Source organism: Salvelinus alpinus, chromosome 23 (assembly GCF_045679555.1).
Source record: "Salvelinus alpinus chromosome 23, SLU_Salpinus.1, whole genome shotgun sequence".
Classification (NCBI taxonomy): Eukaryota; Metazoa; Chordata; class Actinopteri; order Salmoniformes; family Salmonidae; genus Salvelinus; species Salvelinus alpinus.
The window spans coordinates 16,218,207-16,234,617 of record NC_092108.1 but is presented as its reverse complement, the minus strand read 5'-3'; the positions used below and the strand labels follow the sequence as shown (position 1 = coordinate 16,234,617).

At 40.7% G+C, this 16,411-nt stretch overlaps 1 protein-coding gene and 1 long non-coding RNA gene across 2 annotated transcripts; one reads left to right on the top strand and one right to left on the bottom strand.

Annotated features, from left to right (window-relative positions):
• Nucleotides 1-5,437: 5,437 nt before the first annotated feature.
• On the bottom strand, nt 5,438-10,112 carry LOC139550339 (uncharacterized). The gene is made up of 3 exons (XM_071361179.1): nt 9,948-10,112; nt 7,819-7,940; nt 5,438-7,549 (listed from the first exon to the last, which is right to left on the bottom strand). The coding sequence occupies exons 2-3, from the start codon at nt 7,821-7,823 to the stop codon at nt 6,115-6,117; spliced, it is 1,440 nt and encodes a 479-aa protein (XP_071217280.1). The 5' UTR covers nt 7,824-7,940; nt 9,948-10,112; the 3' UTR covers nt 5,438-6,114.
• Nucleotides 10,113-10,175: 63 nt separating this feature from the next.
• Nucleotides 10,176-11,911, top strand: LOC139550340 (uncharacterized). The gene is made up of 2 exons (XR_011670006.1): nt 10,176-11,094; nt 11,320-11,911. It is a non-coding gene; the product is annotated as an uncharacterized lncRNA (long non-coding RNA).
• The last annotated feature ends 4,500 nt before the right edge of the window (nt 11,912-16,411 follow it).

Below are 16,411 nucleotides of genomic sequence, written 5' to 3'. Positions count from 1 at the left end.
TAGCCACAACTGTGTGATGTACTGCCCTCTATTGGTCATTACAAAGTACTATATTTATCACACATAGCCAACATGGAGGAGGACTCATGGCTGAGTATCATTTCAGTAGAGTTGTTCTCTTCCTTCTACGCTAAATACCTTGCCCTGAACAGTTGGTAGCTTGTTGCTTAGGAGCAGAAAAACGTTGCCATAACTTTTCATGAAACATAACGTCTTGTCTCCCAGGGTGAAGGCAGTGGAGGGAATCAACACTGTATGCAATTTCAACAGCGTGATTTTCCTGTTTCTAGGCAACAAGTTAAACATATCTTTCTGAAAGATACAGTTTATGTTTATTAGACTAGCATCTACTAAAATATTCATTTTGGTTATTTTACCCAATGGGTTAGAATACATATATATACAAAATACACATTTTGTGTAATGTAGGTAGAAGAAATACGGTTATAATTAAGGGAAAATGTAATAAGGGTAGAAGGAAGAAACCCACTTTTTGGAATGAAACTCTGAGCCCTCCATGTGAGAGAAACACAGTATATTTTACGATTTAGGAGGGCATGTAACAACGGTTAATGTAATAGCGTTTTTATGTAATGAAACCGGTTAATATAATAACTTGCTGGATAACCTGGTTAAATGTTGAACGGTTAACATATTAACTTTTTCCACTAAATGTAATAAGTTATTACTTTACCCACTGGTTATTACGTATTCAGGCAAATAATAACTTTTTTGAAGAATAACGATAATAACTTACTTCAACCAGTCTTGTAAAACATACTGTGATGGATGTTTGTGCTTTTCTAATAACCAATTTTTGTGTTCATGCAAGTGACCGACTGAACATACCTGGGAGGAATCCTCACTATCAGTAGAGCAATTTGGCAGTACACCCAGAACCTTGTTTTGAGAACAAAGGGATATCTCAGATTCAAGGTCTCAGCTTGGAGAGAAGAAGCCTTGTGAGGTATTGGTCTGTCACATGCATGAACAAAACGTTAATGATTAATTAATTATGAATTAGCTAAATCATGCAACTATAACTTGTCTGTGTAAGCAGTATATAAGATAACTAATGGGACGGCCCCAGCGGAGCTCACTTCAGACCGGTACTTTATGCATCTAAGTTTGACTGTGACCTCTCCAGTTTGCTGTTAATAAACAACGATTCAATTAAGATCGACTTCAGGTGTCCCATGTGTAGAATTTCCACAACAATACCAAAATCAATGTTTTTATGTATTACTTCCCTCAATTTGATAACACATACCATCACTAACCACCAATTACACACACACCCACACACACACACACCCACACACAGCTTGCCATTGTACAACTGGAACTTTTCCTTTTGATGTAACAGTATCCGACCCCTGACACAACGTACACACAACAGGCTGTGTATCATGATGAGTAACCTTGTTTGAGACCTTGTGGTGCCCAGGAGACCCGGGTTAGAATCCAGTCTGTGCTCGGATGGGTCTCTGCTAGGAGGGGAAGGTCAAATGGGGTGAAATGTAACAGGGGTTGTTTGCTTGTTGAGTAACCTTGTGTGAGACTTGTGTTAGCTTCCCAGAGGTAAAGAAGAAGACTACACTTTAGACCGTTTTGTAGTTGTGCCTACCTCAAGAGCACAACGGCAGATGGCATCTAGAAATAGACACCAGCAACCCTCCAGTTGCAGGTTCACATCCACCAGATTTTATCCATCAGCCCCATGATTCAAACCAGCAACCCCCCCAGATGTAAGCCTCCCCTCCAACCTCTAGGCTACAGTACATGAGGCGCCATAGTTCAGCAAGGTAACAAGAGACCCAGGGTTGAACTGACAACCTTCCCATTACTGGCCTGTCACTCTAGCCTCTTTAGGTTACTAAACACACAGAACCTCCTTCGTTATGCTCCACCACCCATTTCACCACCTCCACACAGATACCTATCCAGGTCACTACACCAATTAGACAGACCGGTTTCTAGCCTAGGTCACCTGCAGGCAACAAGACGGTGTTACCCTGCTGAGCTTAAGCGTAGGCATTAGCTTAGGGAGCTCACACAATACTTACACTAGTTTAACCACACCTACATCACTTTTCAGGTGCCATCCCCTGCTGTCTTGGTAGGGGGATTTAAAATTGGGTTCAAATAGTATTCGACATTGATAAAATACTTCAACCATTTGTTTGAGCCTGCCTGGAGTGCCAGATTGATGGGTTTTACATTCATGGGACTATTCCACAGGTTCCATTGCACCAGGCAAACTCAATCATCAAGTACAGCTAGTTAGAGTATTTGAAATATACTATTTACACACAGGTCTGGTTCCAACCCCTATTGTGGCCTTGAGCAAGGCATATAAACCCCTAAATTGCTAATGCTACCTGGGTAATGCTCTGAGGCGTACCCAGTGCTCCCAGACTGTTGTGTGAATAGTGTGTCAGGGGGTTGGGTACTATGACAGTAAAAACATGCATTTTGTACTGATAATTTAACAGCTATTCGTAGGGACTTTAATTTTGAGAATTCCTTACGAAGGATTTGGAATAAATGTGTTATGACTGTTGTAAGTACTGATACTGCAACACAAAGGTGTTATGACTGGTTGCATAAAGGTGTTATGTATACCCCTTCATATAATGTGGTCCTGAGGGAATATGTGACATTATTTGATCACGGTATATCATGGCTGACCAAGGGCCTGTTGATGAGAACCTGAAAATCCTGACTCATTAGAAATACACACCTTTATCTAATAAATACAAGGTTCATATTAGGTTCTGAAAAAATATTTTATAATTTGACATATTTAATTTATTTAACTGGGGTATTTAGGCTTCTAACTTTATGTGCCTTTGATAATTCTAGCAACAAAAACAGAGTCATTATTAAAACTGTTTATTGAAAATATGTTTTGTAATTGGAGTAATGTTGTCTGCTATTTGGATTGTTTACTGTTTAGAACTTACAACTACATTGTGAGAATGTGTAAAGGACGTCACGCTTAGCGAGTACCACTTCAAACCAAATCAAATCAAATTGTATTGGTCACATTATTGGTCACATACACATATTTAGCAGATGTTAATGTGGGTATAGCGAAATGTGTTCCTAGCTCCAACAATGCAGTAGTATGTAACAATTCACAACAACGTTAAAATTGAAATAATGGAATTAAGATATATCTAAGTATCTAAATATATTCTGATTCGGCTGATACCGAGACCCATCTACTCATTGTTTTCACGAGCATACTAACCAAGGGGCCAGGGTTTTGGACTGGAAGTACGCTTTGATTGCATCTACAGGAGCACCCCCCTATCCACATCGACGGGACAGTAGTGGAGAAGGTGGAAAGTTTTAAGTTCCTCGGTGTACACATCACAGACAAACTGAATTGGTCCACCCACACAGACAGCGTTGTGAAGAAGGCGCAGCAGCGCCTCTTCAACCTCAGAGGGCTGAAGAAATTCGGCTTGTCACCAAAAGCACTCACAAACTTCTACAGATGCACAATCGAGAGCATCCTGTCGGGCTGTATCACCGCCTGGTACGGCAACTGCTCCGCCCACAACCGTAAGGCTCTCCAGAGGGTATGTGGGGTCTGCACAACGCTTCACCGGGGGCAAACTACCTGCCCTCCAGGACACCTACACCACCCGATGTCACAGGAAGGCCATAAAGATCATCAAGGACAACAACCACCCGAGCCACTGCCTGTTCACCCCGCTATCATCCAGAATGCGAGGTCAGTACAGGTGCATCAAAGCAGGGACCGAGAGACTGAAAAACAGCTTCTATCTCAAGGCCATCAGACTGTTAAACAGCCACCACTAACATTTAGTGGCCGCTGCCAACATACTGACTCAACTCCAGCCACTTTAATAATGGGAATTGATGGAAATTATGTAAAAATGTATCACTAGCCACTTTAAACAATGCCACTTAATATAATGTTTACATACCCTACATTTCTCATCTCATATGTATATGTATATACTGTACTCTATATCATCTACTGCATCTAGCCATCTTTATGTAATACATGTATCACTAGCCACTTTAAACTATGCCACTTTATGTTTACATACCCTACATTACTCATCTCATATGTATATACTGTACTCTATACCATCTACTGCATCTTGCCTATGCCGTTCTGTACCATCACTCATTCATATATCTTTATGTACATATTCTTTATCCCTTTACACTTGTGTGTATAAGGTAGTAGTTGTGGAATTGTTAGGTTAGATTACTTGTTGGTTATTACTGCATTGTCGGAACTAGAAGCACAAGCATTTCACTACACTCGCATTAACATCTGCTAACCATGTGTATGTGACAAATACAATTTGATTTGATTTGAGTATTGTTTCGGTATTGCAGTTTAACTGAATCACGGCTGAGAAAGACAGTTCCCACTGATGGCCCCATAGAGAAGTCAAATGAGAAAATTACTAATGAGACACTTTAGTCATCACCTTTGCGCACAAAACATCCATTGAATTATTACAGTTGTTTGCTGACGGAGAGCCGAAGATATTTAAATGTTCATGCTCTGAGGTCATGACCCCAGCTAGCCAGGTGTAGTGCCATTGGCTTATTTAGCTGTCCATGTGCTCTGAGTTCCCAGAGCATGTTCACAGCATACTGCTGTCTGTCCAGTGAGCACTGAGCGCTAGTGCAGGGAGAGTAATCCCAGTAAGAAAGATGACAGCAACCATGAAACGGTGTATGTGAACGTAAGTAGATACCTCAGTGATACTAACTCACATACTCAGTACGTAATCAAAGATTAATCAGACTAACTAGGTTTTCCCTTTTATCTGTGGATTAATTGTTGGAGTAGAGAAACACACAATTTTGTATGACTCTGGGTCAAAAATATCTAAATGAAACTCAGCCCTGATGTGAGATAAATATAGTACTTTGTAAAGTCCAGTAGATGGCAGTACATCACACAGCTGTGGTTGGACCAGAGATAGGCAACATGGGTTCCTGGGACCCACAATGTCTGCAGATTTTCTCTTCTCACTTTGACTGGCACTAAATGTGCCTGATCCTTTAATATCAATGATTGGTCTGAGTGAAGTCATCAGGATTCCCTGGTCTAAATCAGTTGCTACATCACACTGTGGTTCATGGTGAGGGAGTTCCCCACCCCTCTGGGCTGACCTTACGTTATGTGTTTCACATTCCTAAATGGTGGGTCAGGACTGGCTGGTGGGTCATGGCTGATTCCATTTGCAAACCATAGTGTGAATAGGTATGGAAACCACTGTAGAACGATTAGTGATATGAGATTTGTCCAAAATCACCATTGTCCAGCTCCATCATAATCCCAGTCATCTTTTCACATTCATCTTCCAGGAGCATATCATTGAAGGGCTCGAGTGGATCCTGGGATGATTAAAACGCCACCATTTTGTTTGTTTTTCTTAGGATTTTATTGTATATTTTCGCTGAATTTATCATAGTTTTTTTGTGATTCCATTTTTATAGAATTTTCACAAAACACAAAAATTAACACCAACAAACAGAAACAACAAAAGCAGGTAGCATGGTGGATAAGAGCATTGGGCCAGCAACCCAGTAAGGTTACTGGTTCAAATCCCCAGGCCGCCAAGGTGGAAAAATCTGCCGTTTTGCCCTTGAGCATGGCAATTAACCCCCAACAACTGCTTCCCGGGCGCCGATGACGTGGATTCAGAGCGATTGGCTAAAATGAGGAATATACATTTTAGTTGAATGCATTCAGTTGTACAACTGACTAGGTATCCCCCTTTCCCTACAAAGATCTCCCGGCCATGATAAATCAAAAAGAAAAAAAGAGAAAAAGATCATTTAATGTACTGAATGATTTGTCATGAGGACAGGTCAAGACTCCCTCCCACACCAACAACCCGTAGTCATCCCCTCAAAATAGCAAAGAAAGAGGAACAGAAGGGATACCAGGTAGCTTTTTGGGAACATATTCTCTTTTACACTTCCCACAGATGAACAATTAAAATACATCTAAATGAAAAGCAGGGTACATAAATGTTGAACAAAAGCAATTACACAAGCAGTTAAAAATGAGAATATCAACATCATATATCATGTCATCAGGTGAGCTCACCTCTGGACAAGTCTCTCCCAGGGCGGAGTGCGTGCCTTTTCACCCCCAGATTTCTCCAGTATGAATCTGGCCTGGACCCCAGGAGACATGGTCATACTAGACTTGTACACATAGACATCATACTCAGGTATTTCTTCCAAATCTGAGCAGCTTTCCTCAGAGAACTTTACAGCCCATTGCCAGGTCTTATGATCCAGGGTGCCTTCAGAAGAGTAGAACCCAACCCAGGAGTTATTAAACATTTTCTTCCAGGCAGTGAAGGATTTCTTTACGTACAGGCGAGCGCAGGCCTTTCCATCCTTTACGAAGAGCTGCAGACTGGCGTCATAGCCGATAATATCAACAGGAATCTCTCGGTTGGCATTGTGAAACTCAGAACCTCTCCAGATCTCCTCTCCGATTGTGGACCCAAACCCCAAGTAAGTCCACCAATTGTTTACCTCCTTACAGAGCCTGACCTGGAGACCAGGGTTAGGGGGTACTGAGGTGTTATAGCTTCCAGAGGCTTGGCCCCCGACTGATGATCTGTCCAGCTTGCTCTTACTGTTATTGTTCCTATGAAGAACCACCATTACACCCTGGTCTAATAGCCTCTTGGGGATCCCACTCCAGATGATCCTGGCTTTTCCTATATCTGTGGTTTTCACCTCAAGCTTAATCAATGCATTATCTTCATGCTTCAAGGTACTTTGTGATGTTACACGACATGATTGCGCCCTAAATGTAAAGGACAATACAATTGCCAGAAGAAGTGCCAGACCAGGTGTATGTCCCCAGATGTTTTCCAGTTCTTGCAGACTGTTGTGGTTGATCTCTACATTATATATACGTGGAATGTCATTTCGGCCAATGGTTGTGAGACGTTGGATTTGTGTTAGGAGGTTGAAACTGACAAGGTGTGTATTGTCTGGATCATAGCCAGTTCCTGTGTTTCCATTTCGTGGATAGTGCTGTGTGACATAGACCTCGTCTACTATGAACTGATTGGACTCTTCCTCCCTAACTCTGAGTATGACCCTGTCCCTGTTGCTCTCAGGTCCCCTTGAGTTGTAGAATCTTTGAGTTACATAATCAGGAAGTGCCAAAGCATCGTTGTTGTTATTGTGAACAAGGTTCCCTAGTGAGTAGTAACTTCCACGTTGATGGGGCAGAATAGGTAATGGACGGGGATTATCTGCGTTTCTATAGAAATGAAAGCCATAGTCTCTCCTGGCTGGGTTGAAATTGAGTCTCATGTTGCCATTGTTGTCATTGTAAATGTTGTTGGCTAGCCAGTGGAGCAGCATGAGGCCGTGCCGAGGAGAGGTGTGACCAAACTCTATTCCCTTGAGGTCCTTTATTGAATTAAGGGTTCCTTTTATAGAGGATACTGAGGCCAGAGACAGACACAGGATGAAACAACCCAGGATGCCCCTTCCAACCATGGTCGACCTAAGACAAAACAAAGTTTGTGTCAACGTTTGGAATGATATCCGTAACTCATTTCTAGTGGTAGGTAATACATTAAAGTTCCAATGCAGACATTTTATATCAATATCAAATCATTTCTGGGTAACAATGAAGTTCCTTACTATAGTAGATTTCCATTAAATTGGACAAAAGTAGCTTTTTAGCAAATAACAATTTCTCAAGCAAGAATTTTGCTAGGACTGTCAGAGTGGCAGGCGTATAACTTGCGGGGGTAACGGGGGTATACTTACTTCATCAGCGTGCACTAAGTATGTTATGCTCTCGCTATCTTCCTCTCTTTGTGGTGTTTGCTGAGGAGAGGTAGCTACAGGGCTCCAAATTAAGGGAGCCCGCCGGATTGTGTCTTTGGCTGCTGGATAATGAAAGAAAGTTGAACATGAGAAATCCAATTGAACATGAGAGAAATGCTGGTTTCAATGGCATAAGGAAGTCCTTATAAAATAATTCCCTCAACATTTCTATGGTCGGATTTTGGTTAGGCTACTTTGAAACAAAGTAAGCTATGCCTCATAAAATGACATAAACATCCATGTTTTAAATAATTATGTTCATGGTAAAAAAGTTTCAAACGGCCTCCGCTCGGATTGCAAGGTGGGTGATGTGTGCACCAGGCACTGGCCTTTCTTTCTGTTATGAACATTTGATTTAACAAACATGCCTCAAGGATGTCAAAAGAATCAAGCCTTTAAACGTTCATGTTAATTATTATATCACCTAGACTACACTTTGAGATGTAGGCTAATTATTTATGTACAGGTAGCTGCCAAAATAAAGGAAACACCAACATAACGTTTCTTAATAGGGCACTGGGCCACCACGAACAGCCAGAATAGCTTCAATGCACCTTGGCACCATTCTTCCACGAGAAATTCCATAATTTTGTGTTTTGTTGATTGTGATGGAAAACGCCGTCTCAGGCGCCGCTCCAGAATTTCCCATAAGTATTCAATTGGATTGAGATCTGGTGACACACACTTTAAACCCCCTTTGCTCCTTTGAGACCCCTCTTTCAAAGTCACTGACATCTCTTCTTCTAGCCATGTAACCACAATAACGGGCAACTGGGCAATTTTATACATGACCCTAAACATGATGGGATGTTACTTGCGTAATTAACTCAAGAACCACACCTGTGTGGAGGCACCTACTTTCAATATACTTTGTGTCCTTCATTTACTCAAGTGTTTCCTTTATTTTATCAAACCGCAGCATCATATGATGCAAAATGGATCATAGGAGATGATTTCTGTATTTTGAAAGTTACACATCTTGAAAACTTGAGTGCTGACAAGAAAAATATTTTGGGACTGTACAATTCATAATAGACTGGTACTATGTGGTCAGCTAGCTAGCCATACCTATTGCCAGACAGTTAATACATCATTTTGCTAATAAAAGCAGAATCTAATTCATGTTAAAAAGCTAACCCAATCATTGTTAAGACCAGCCATTATAAGGCAGTGTGGTAGTAAAGCATGTTGCACATTTACATCACACAGAGATTGGAACTATCGGTTCAACTCATCTTTGCTGCCTGTAGTCAAAACAAAACAAATGGTGTTGCCTTCATTCTGATTTCATTTGGTTGTCATGGAGGTTGAAGACGTGGCTGCGCTCAACAAAGACACAAAGCAGATTGAACCATGTTGCCATCTGTCATATCAACCAGGAGAAGCTGGCTCTCATAGACGGGAAAACAATATGCCTGAAATCTATTTCTGGCAGTGACAGGCATGAACAGGTATTTGGTGCATTTAAGTTGCAGATTGCTGATCTGTCAATTTCTACATTTATGATTAATGTGTTTTGTTACCTGTTTTAACAAACCTTTTTCATTTTTGTACCTATGTATTGTATATTGTTTTTTTGTGGTGTGGATTTTATAAAACCCCCAAACAGGAAAAACGTAATTTGACTGCACTGGCCCTTTAAAAGTTTTCAGGACCAAAAAAACTGTTAAAGATCTGAAAATGTTAGTTTTATAAATATCTGAAATAAATCAACAAATTTTAATTTTGGAGTGAAATGTCACTTTAATCTGACCTACCAGGTAAAACATTATTGGCACCCTTGATAAAGACTGCATAAAATAAATATGAATACTAAGCTATATTGTATGCAAAATCAGAAAGTATAATAATGTATACTAATACAATTGCTCAGAGAATGAGATTTTCTAAAACAAGTAAAACAAAACAATCTAAAAAAAGATGGGAGTATGGTCCCAACAAGTTTTTTAAACTAAAAGTTTTTTTCTAAAATAACATTTGGAAACTTGTAAACATGATTAATACTGTATTGTAATGTGATGTAATAAGTCCTCACATCAAAAAATGATTAATAATAATAATCATCTCACCTTCTTGTACAGCCAAATACCAGAATCTAGTCTTGACTGTGTTTGTTTCTCTCTTCTCTATCAACAGAACCCAAGATTGAAACTGACTAAAAGGTGCTTCTTGTAGCCTACATACACATAACCAGTATACAGGGCAGATACAAGACCAGGGTCAGAAAAACAGAGTTTTACAAAGGCTGATCTATGACGTCACTGTGTCACTCATGTTTCAATCGCTAGAGTGAGTACCTTCCACGTTCAGAATGCAGAAAATATAATGGGCGGGATCTGAGAGTTTCTATAGAAATGAAAGCCATGCTTCTGGTAGCAGGGATGTGCATCCCGAATCTTTTCGGTGATCCGGATCATTTGGCTACATTCAGCTAAAAGTGCCATTTATTTATTTATTACTCTTCGTTCAGTCGCGCTTAAAAATGTTTTACCTACGACTATGAAACAATTGCAAATCTCTCATGTAAAGCCTAAAAAGTTGCCTGCCATGATATCATATCCTGACACGTGTGTTCACATACATTTTAACGGACCAAATTATTAGATGGCACTGCAAAGATGTGTGGACCAGAATGAGGCTCTCTCCTCACTACCCATTGTTCCTGCAGTGAAGAATGACCATCTTCAGAGAATGTTTTTATCTGCAGATAGCTGTCTGGAGCTCAACAAGTAGTAGTAACAGTATCAAAATCAACGAGCCAAATGAACGGCTCTTTCACAAGTGATTCGGTTCCGACCTTCCCCGAAAAGATCCGTTCAAAAAGAGCCATTTGTTCGCGAAACGACCCATCACTATCTTGTAGCCTACAGATACATAACCAGTACAATTGGATTTGCTCAACTCCTGCGCAATTTCTCTGTCCTTTTGAAAAGGGTACAAGTTAAAACAGGATAGGCTGCGAGGAAAGGGAACGTGGATGAAACTGCGCTTGTATGAGGGCCCGTTGTACACTAGTGGACGGGTCCGTTGACACGGTGTTGGCAGCGGTGGAAAAGAACAGAATTTCCCAAATTTATGCAAATCACAAGCGGCAAACGCTGGCCAATGACCAATCATGTCGAGTGATTGCTATTATGAATATTACGCTCTGAGACCCAACGCTGGAGAGTTTCTCCAGAAAAGATGGCTGACAAAAATACTAGGATTGAACCAAATGTAAGTATTTATAACATCATAACGAATCATCAAACAAATGTACAGTTGAGTATGTTAGTTAATGTAGAGAAACGATTATGCATATTTTTTGGTCATAAAGTTAATTTACGAAAATGTATATTTAGCAAGCTAGCTGACTAGCTAGAATTAGCCTGCTAGCTCGCTACCTATATGTGCGTATTGACATGAGTATGACATTGTAATTTGTGTTGTTTCATGTTTTAGGGACTCTTGAGAAAACCATCAAACCAGGCTGTCGTCTTGTGAAACAGTGGATGTAAAGAATCTAGCTAGCTAAAGCAGTTACTGCAAAATTGAATGGACAATTGTGTAAGTTTGCCTTGCTGATATTTTCCATGCAGTTGAAGTTATGTAGTTAGCTAACTCCTTTCTTGCTTTTTGTGTAGTGGAGGATATCATTGTATGGCTATGGATGTGTAGCTAGCTATGTAGCCTATCTGTGTATGGAACCTAAAATGTTTGGTATAAATATTAGTTCAGAACAGTGTTAATTGCTTCCACCAGTTAATCATTAATCCCCAATAAATATGCACATGATTGTTACATGTCAATATTAGCTAGCTAGCTATGAACCTCAGATATCATAGCTGGTTGTATTGACGTCAAGACACTCAGAAAAGCATCAATGAAGCCTATTGATTGAGTAAAATGTAATAACTTTGTGCCAAGGATGCAAGTTGTACTGTAAATACATGTAGTTATTACCAAGCATGAGTTTCTGACATAGTAGCCTGTACATTGAATATATTCACTGATCATGTACTCTACCTTGGCAAATAAAGGTACGGTTCAGGTAGGAATGTCTGTGAGACTGTTTTTCAGTCATATCCAATACCAGGAGTATCAAACTCCAGTCTTTGAATGATGCTGTGTCTGCTTGTATGTATTACAATTCTACACTTCAACAGTGTTTACTAATCCTGGTCCTGGGACCTCAATGTTTACACATTGTAACTCTGCAGTAGACTAGAACACATGATTTAACTAGTTAAAGGCTGATTTGTAATTCATATAAAGGGCTTTGCTCTGCAAAAGATGACAGACAGCTTTACTGATGTCAACTAAATTGAAGCATTCATTCTATTGATCTATTTTACATTATTCTGTTGAGCAAGGGTTTATTTAGTCTTCTAACATATGACAAAAGAGAAGCTACATGTATCAAATTGACTAACCAAATAGCCTATCAAAATGTTGGAAATTATAAGCAGAAACATATCTAAAATCAGGCAACAACAAATCCTGTACCCCCTGTCAAAAATCGTTGTGGCAGACTGTAGCCTATAGCGCCTGTTCTATATTTGCAGGTTAGGGTTGTGTGCAGGCCTCAGCTTTTCACGTATTGTCAGACGGTTGCGGATAGGATATTAGCAATTGTGGGCAGGTGCAGGGGAACAAACAGCTGACCCTGGCACCACTAGTGCCTGGTGCTCTGCTCCAGAATCAGGCTGTCTTCGGGGAGGTCCAGGGTGCCATCCCTGAGGACCAAAGGCAGATTCCCAGAGTATCTCCGTTGCTCTTCCTCCCAATGCTGCCGACATCTACTAACCGGAAGAGGTAATTGGCATCCACAACCGCCAAGAGGACAATGGAGTATGTCCCCTTGTAGTTGTAGAACAGGGAGCTGGAGTTTAGGGGGGCTTGCAGGACCACATGCTTGCCATCCACTGATCCCAGACAAAGGAAAGTTCCACCGTTCTTCAAAGCCAGTAGCTATGGCCCTCCAGTCCTTGGTTGGTACAGGCATGAATTCCCTCATGAGACACTTGATGATGCACCCAACCTGCACGGTAACTGTAGGCAATGGTTTTGAAGTAATCTCCAGTGGCAAGGTATCTGTAGGAATAAGGAAGATGATGTCAGACTTTTACGTCACCAGGTCATTGTGGATTACTTAAGTATATTATTTCTCATAACACATAACATTGTGCATGTGCAGCATGTGACCACAGAATCATATGACGGATTGTAAAATAGGGCGGCAGGGTTACACGTGTTGTCATAGCTAAGCTAGGTATATATGGGTTGGATATTGAATCACTACAAGGCTGCCGGCTAGACCAGTTTGGATGTCGTCTTTATTGTCTTGTCACCTCACCACCATGAACCACACAGGTACTCTTTAGGGTTCTTTAATGAACACCTGAAGGGTGTGTTTTTTTTAAAATGCACACACAAATACAGTTAAACATGCTGCAACTTTTCTTATTGCTTCTGTGGATGATCACGCACTATCCGTTCTCGGTCTTCACCGAAATTCACTGTCTGGAAGTGGGAGTTACAACTAGCAGGCTAAAGAGAATGTCTCTGATTGGATAGAAAGTTAGGGGTTATTAACTGATGCGCTGTCGGACATTCTAACGAAAAATACAAACTAGGGGTGCATAGAGAAATACTAAATACGAAGGTCTGGCCTTTTCTACAAGGACAGCATCACAAATAAATATACAGTGCATTCGGAAAGTATTCAGACCCCTTGACTCTTTCCACATTCTGTTACGTTACAGCCTTATTCTACATTCATTTTTTTTATTCCCTCAATCTACACACAATACCTCATAATGACAAAGAGAAAACAGTTGTTGAATTATTTTCAAATGTATTAAAAAATAAAAAACAGAAAAATCACATTTACATAAGTATTCAGACCCTTTACGCAGTACTTTGTTGAAGCACATTTGGGAGCAATTACAGCCTTGACTCTTCTTGGGTATGACGCTACAAGCTTGGCATACCTGTATTTGGGGACCTTCTTCCATTTTTCTCTGCAGATCCTCTCAATCTCTGTCAGGTTGGATTGGAATGTCGCTGTACAGCTATCTAGAGATGTTTGATCGGGTTCAATTCCAGACTCTGGCTGGGCCACTCAAGGACATTGAGACTGCATTCCTGCATTGTCTTGGCTGTGTGCTTAGGGTTGTTGTCCTGTTGGAAGGTGAACTGGAGCAGGTTTTCATCGAGGATCCCTCTGTACTTTGCTTCGATCATCTTTTCCTAGATCCTGACTAGTCTCCCAGTCGCTGAAAAACATCCCAACATCGTGATGCTACCACCATGCTTCACCGTAGGGTTGGTGCCAGGTTTCCTCCAGACGTGATGCTTGGCATTCATGCCAAATAGTTAAATATTGGTTTAATCAGTCCAGAGAATCTTGTTTGTCATGCTCTAAGAGTCCTTGAGGTGCCTATTGGCTAACTCCAAGCAGGCTGTCATGTGCATTTTACTGAGGAGTGGCTTCCGTCTGGCCACTCCACCATAAAGACCTGATTGATGGAGGGCTGCAGAGATGGTTGTTCTTCTGGAAGGTTCTTCAATCTCCATAGAGGAACTCTGGAGCTCTGCCATAGAGACCATTTGGTTCTTGGTCACCTCCCTGACCAAGGTCCTTCTCCCCCGATTGCTCAGTTTGGCTGGGCGGCCAGCTCTAGGAAGAGTCTTGGTGGTTCCAAACTTCTACCATTTAAGAAATGGTACCCTTCCCCAGATCTGTGCCTCGACACAGTCCTGTCTCGGAGCTCTACAGACAATTCCTTCGACCTCATGGCTTTGTTTCTGCTTTGTTCAGGGACACATTCTATTCCTGTTAGTCACATATCTGTGGAACTTGTTCAGTTTGTCTCAGTTGTTGAATCTTGTTATGTTCAAACATATATTTACACATGTTAAGTTGACAGTGGAGAGGACGTTTCTTTTATTGCTGAGTTTAGTATATTGTTTTTAAACGTGTGCACACTTTCCTTCAACAAAACAAAAGCTGATTCAAAGTGGGTGTGGCTGATTTGAAGGACTCAGGTGGGATACACATGACCACCCTCGATTAAAGGTGGCTATTGATGGGAGGAGGACATTTTTACATTCGACTATTAATGAATTTACATCTCCTCAACCACTTATCGGTCACGGAGGACAGAGGAGAGAGCATGTAGAGGATGGACTTTTGCCCAAATGGGAAAAGGCCAATGTGCAGATACAATTTAAGGGTCAGCAAAACTGAGTTAATCAAAGATTGCTAAAGTGAACAGCAAACTTGGTTTAAAAAAAAAACAGATGAAGCAACACCTCACGGTACAACTCCTCTCCCCTATTTGATCTAGATATTGTGTGTATGTACTGATATGTAGGCAATGTGTGAAGTTTGAAATGTAGTTCTGTCCTTCAGCTGTCCTTGTCTATGAGTTCTGTCTTATTTCATGTTTTGTGTGGATCCCAGGAAGATTAGCTGCTGCTATCGCAACAGCTTATGAGGATCCAAGTAAAATAAAAAAAATCACATACTCCTAGAGATAAGTTTCATTTCTGATGAAACATGAGTGACATCATAGAAAGGGATAGTTAAGATGGCACCGAAGAGGATGGATGAAGTTTTACATAACCGTGACCAATTGTGTTATTTTGTTTGTTTTTTTGCGTTGTTTATAACTTTTTTTTCTTATTTTGTACATAATGTTGCTGCTACCGTCTCTTATGACCGAAAATAGCTTCTGGACATCAGAACTGGGATTACCCACCACGAACTGGAAGAAGCTTTTTCCTTTAAAGAGTCAGACGTCTGCTAAATGATTTAAATGTAAATGTAATATACTGCTCTCCTGGGAACAGGCCCAGATCCCCATCATTTGCGTGAAGAAAAGACAGGAAAAGAGGACGCATTGGAAAATAAAATTGATGACCTACAATTAGGATTGTCCTACCAATGGGACATTAAGAACTGTAATATCTTATGTTTCACTGAGTCGTGGCTGAACGACGTGTGGTGGCATTTTCCTGTATTACCAAATGAGGAGAGTTACAAACTACACACCAGTCAGAGTTATACTTAAACTTCATCTTTAAGGAGTTTTAAGCTTCAGCCTTTTGACTTTCAACAATTCACTATCTATAATTAATTTTGAGAGTCGCTACAGAACATTGTGCATATTTTATAGCCAAGATACACCCCTCTCAACTTACATGACGAACCACAGATCTTAGGAACTCTTCACACAGGGACTTTTACTTGAGAAAGGAGTATCCCTTAGCCAGATAGCATTCGCTATAAATTATTGTTCAGTTTGGTCTCTAAGATGAGGTTCTAATCTTGTTCCTTGTACTTCATAGTTCAAAAACACCAACTCATCCAATGGCATATATCAATTATCAACTCTAGATACCCCCATCTCAAGTAAACCCCCTCTTGACCCCACTCCTGGACAAGCTCACTGAGGGGAGTGAGCCTTTAGGTCATACACTATCCCAGGATAAGTGCAACATCAGAGAGGACATACAATGTTTCCAGACACTGCCATACACCTCCCCC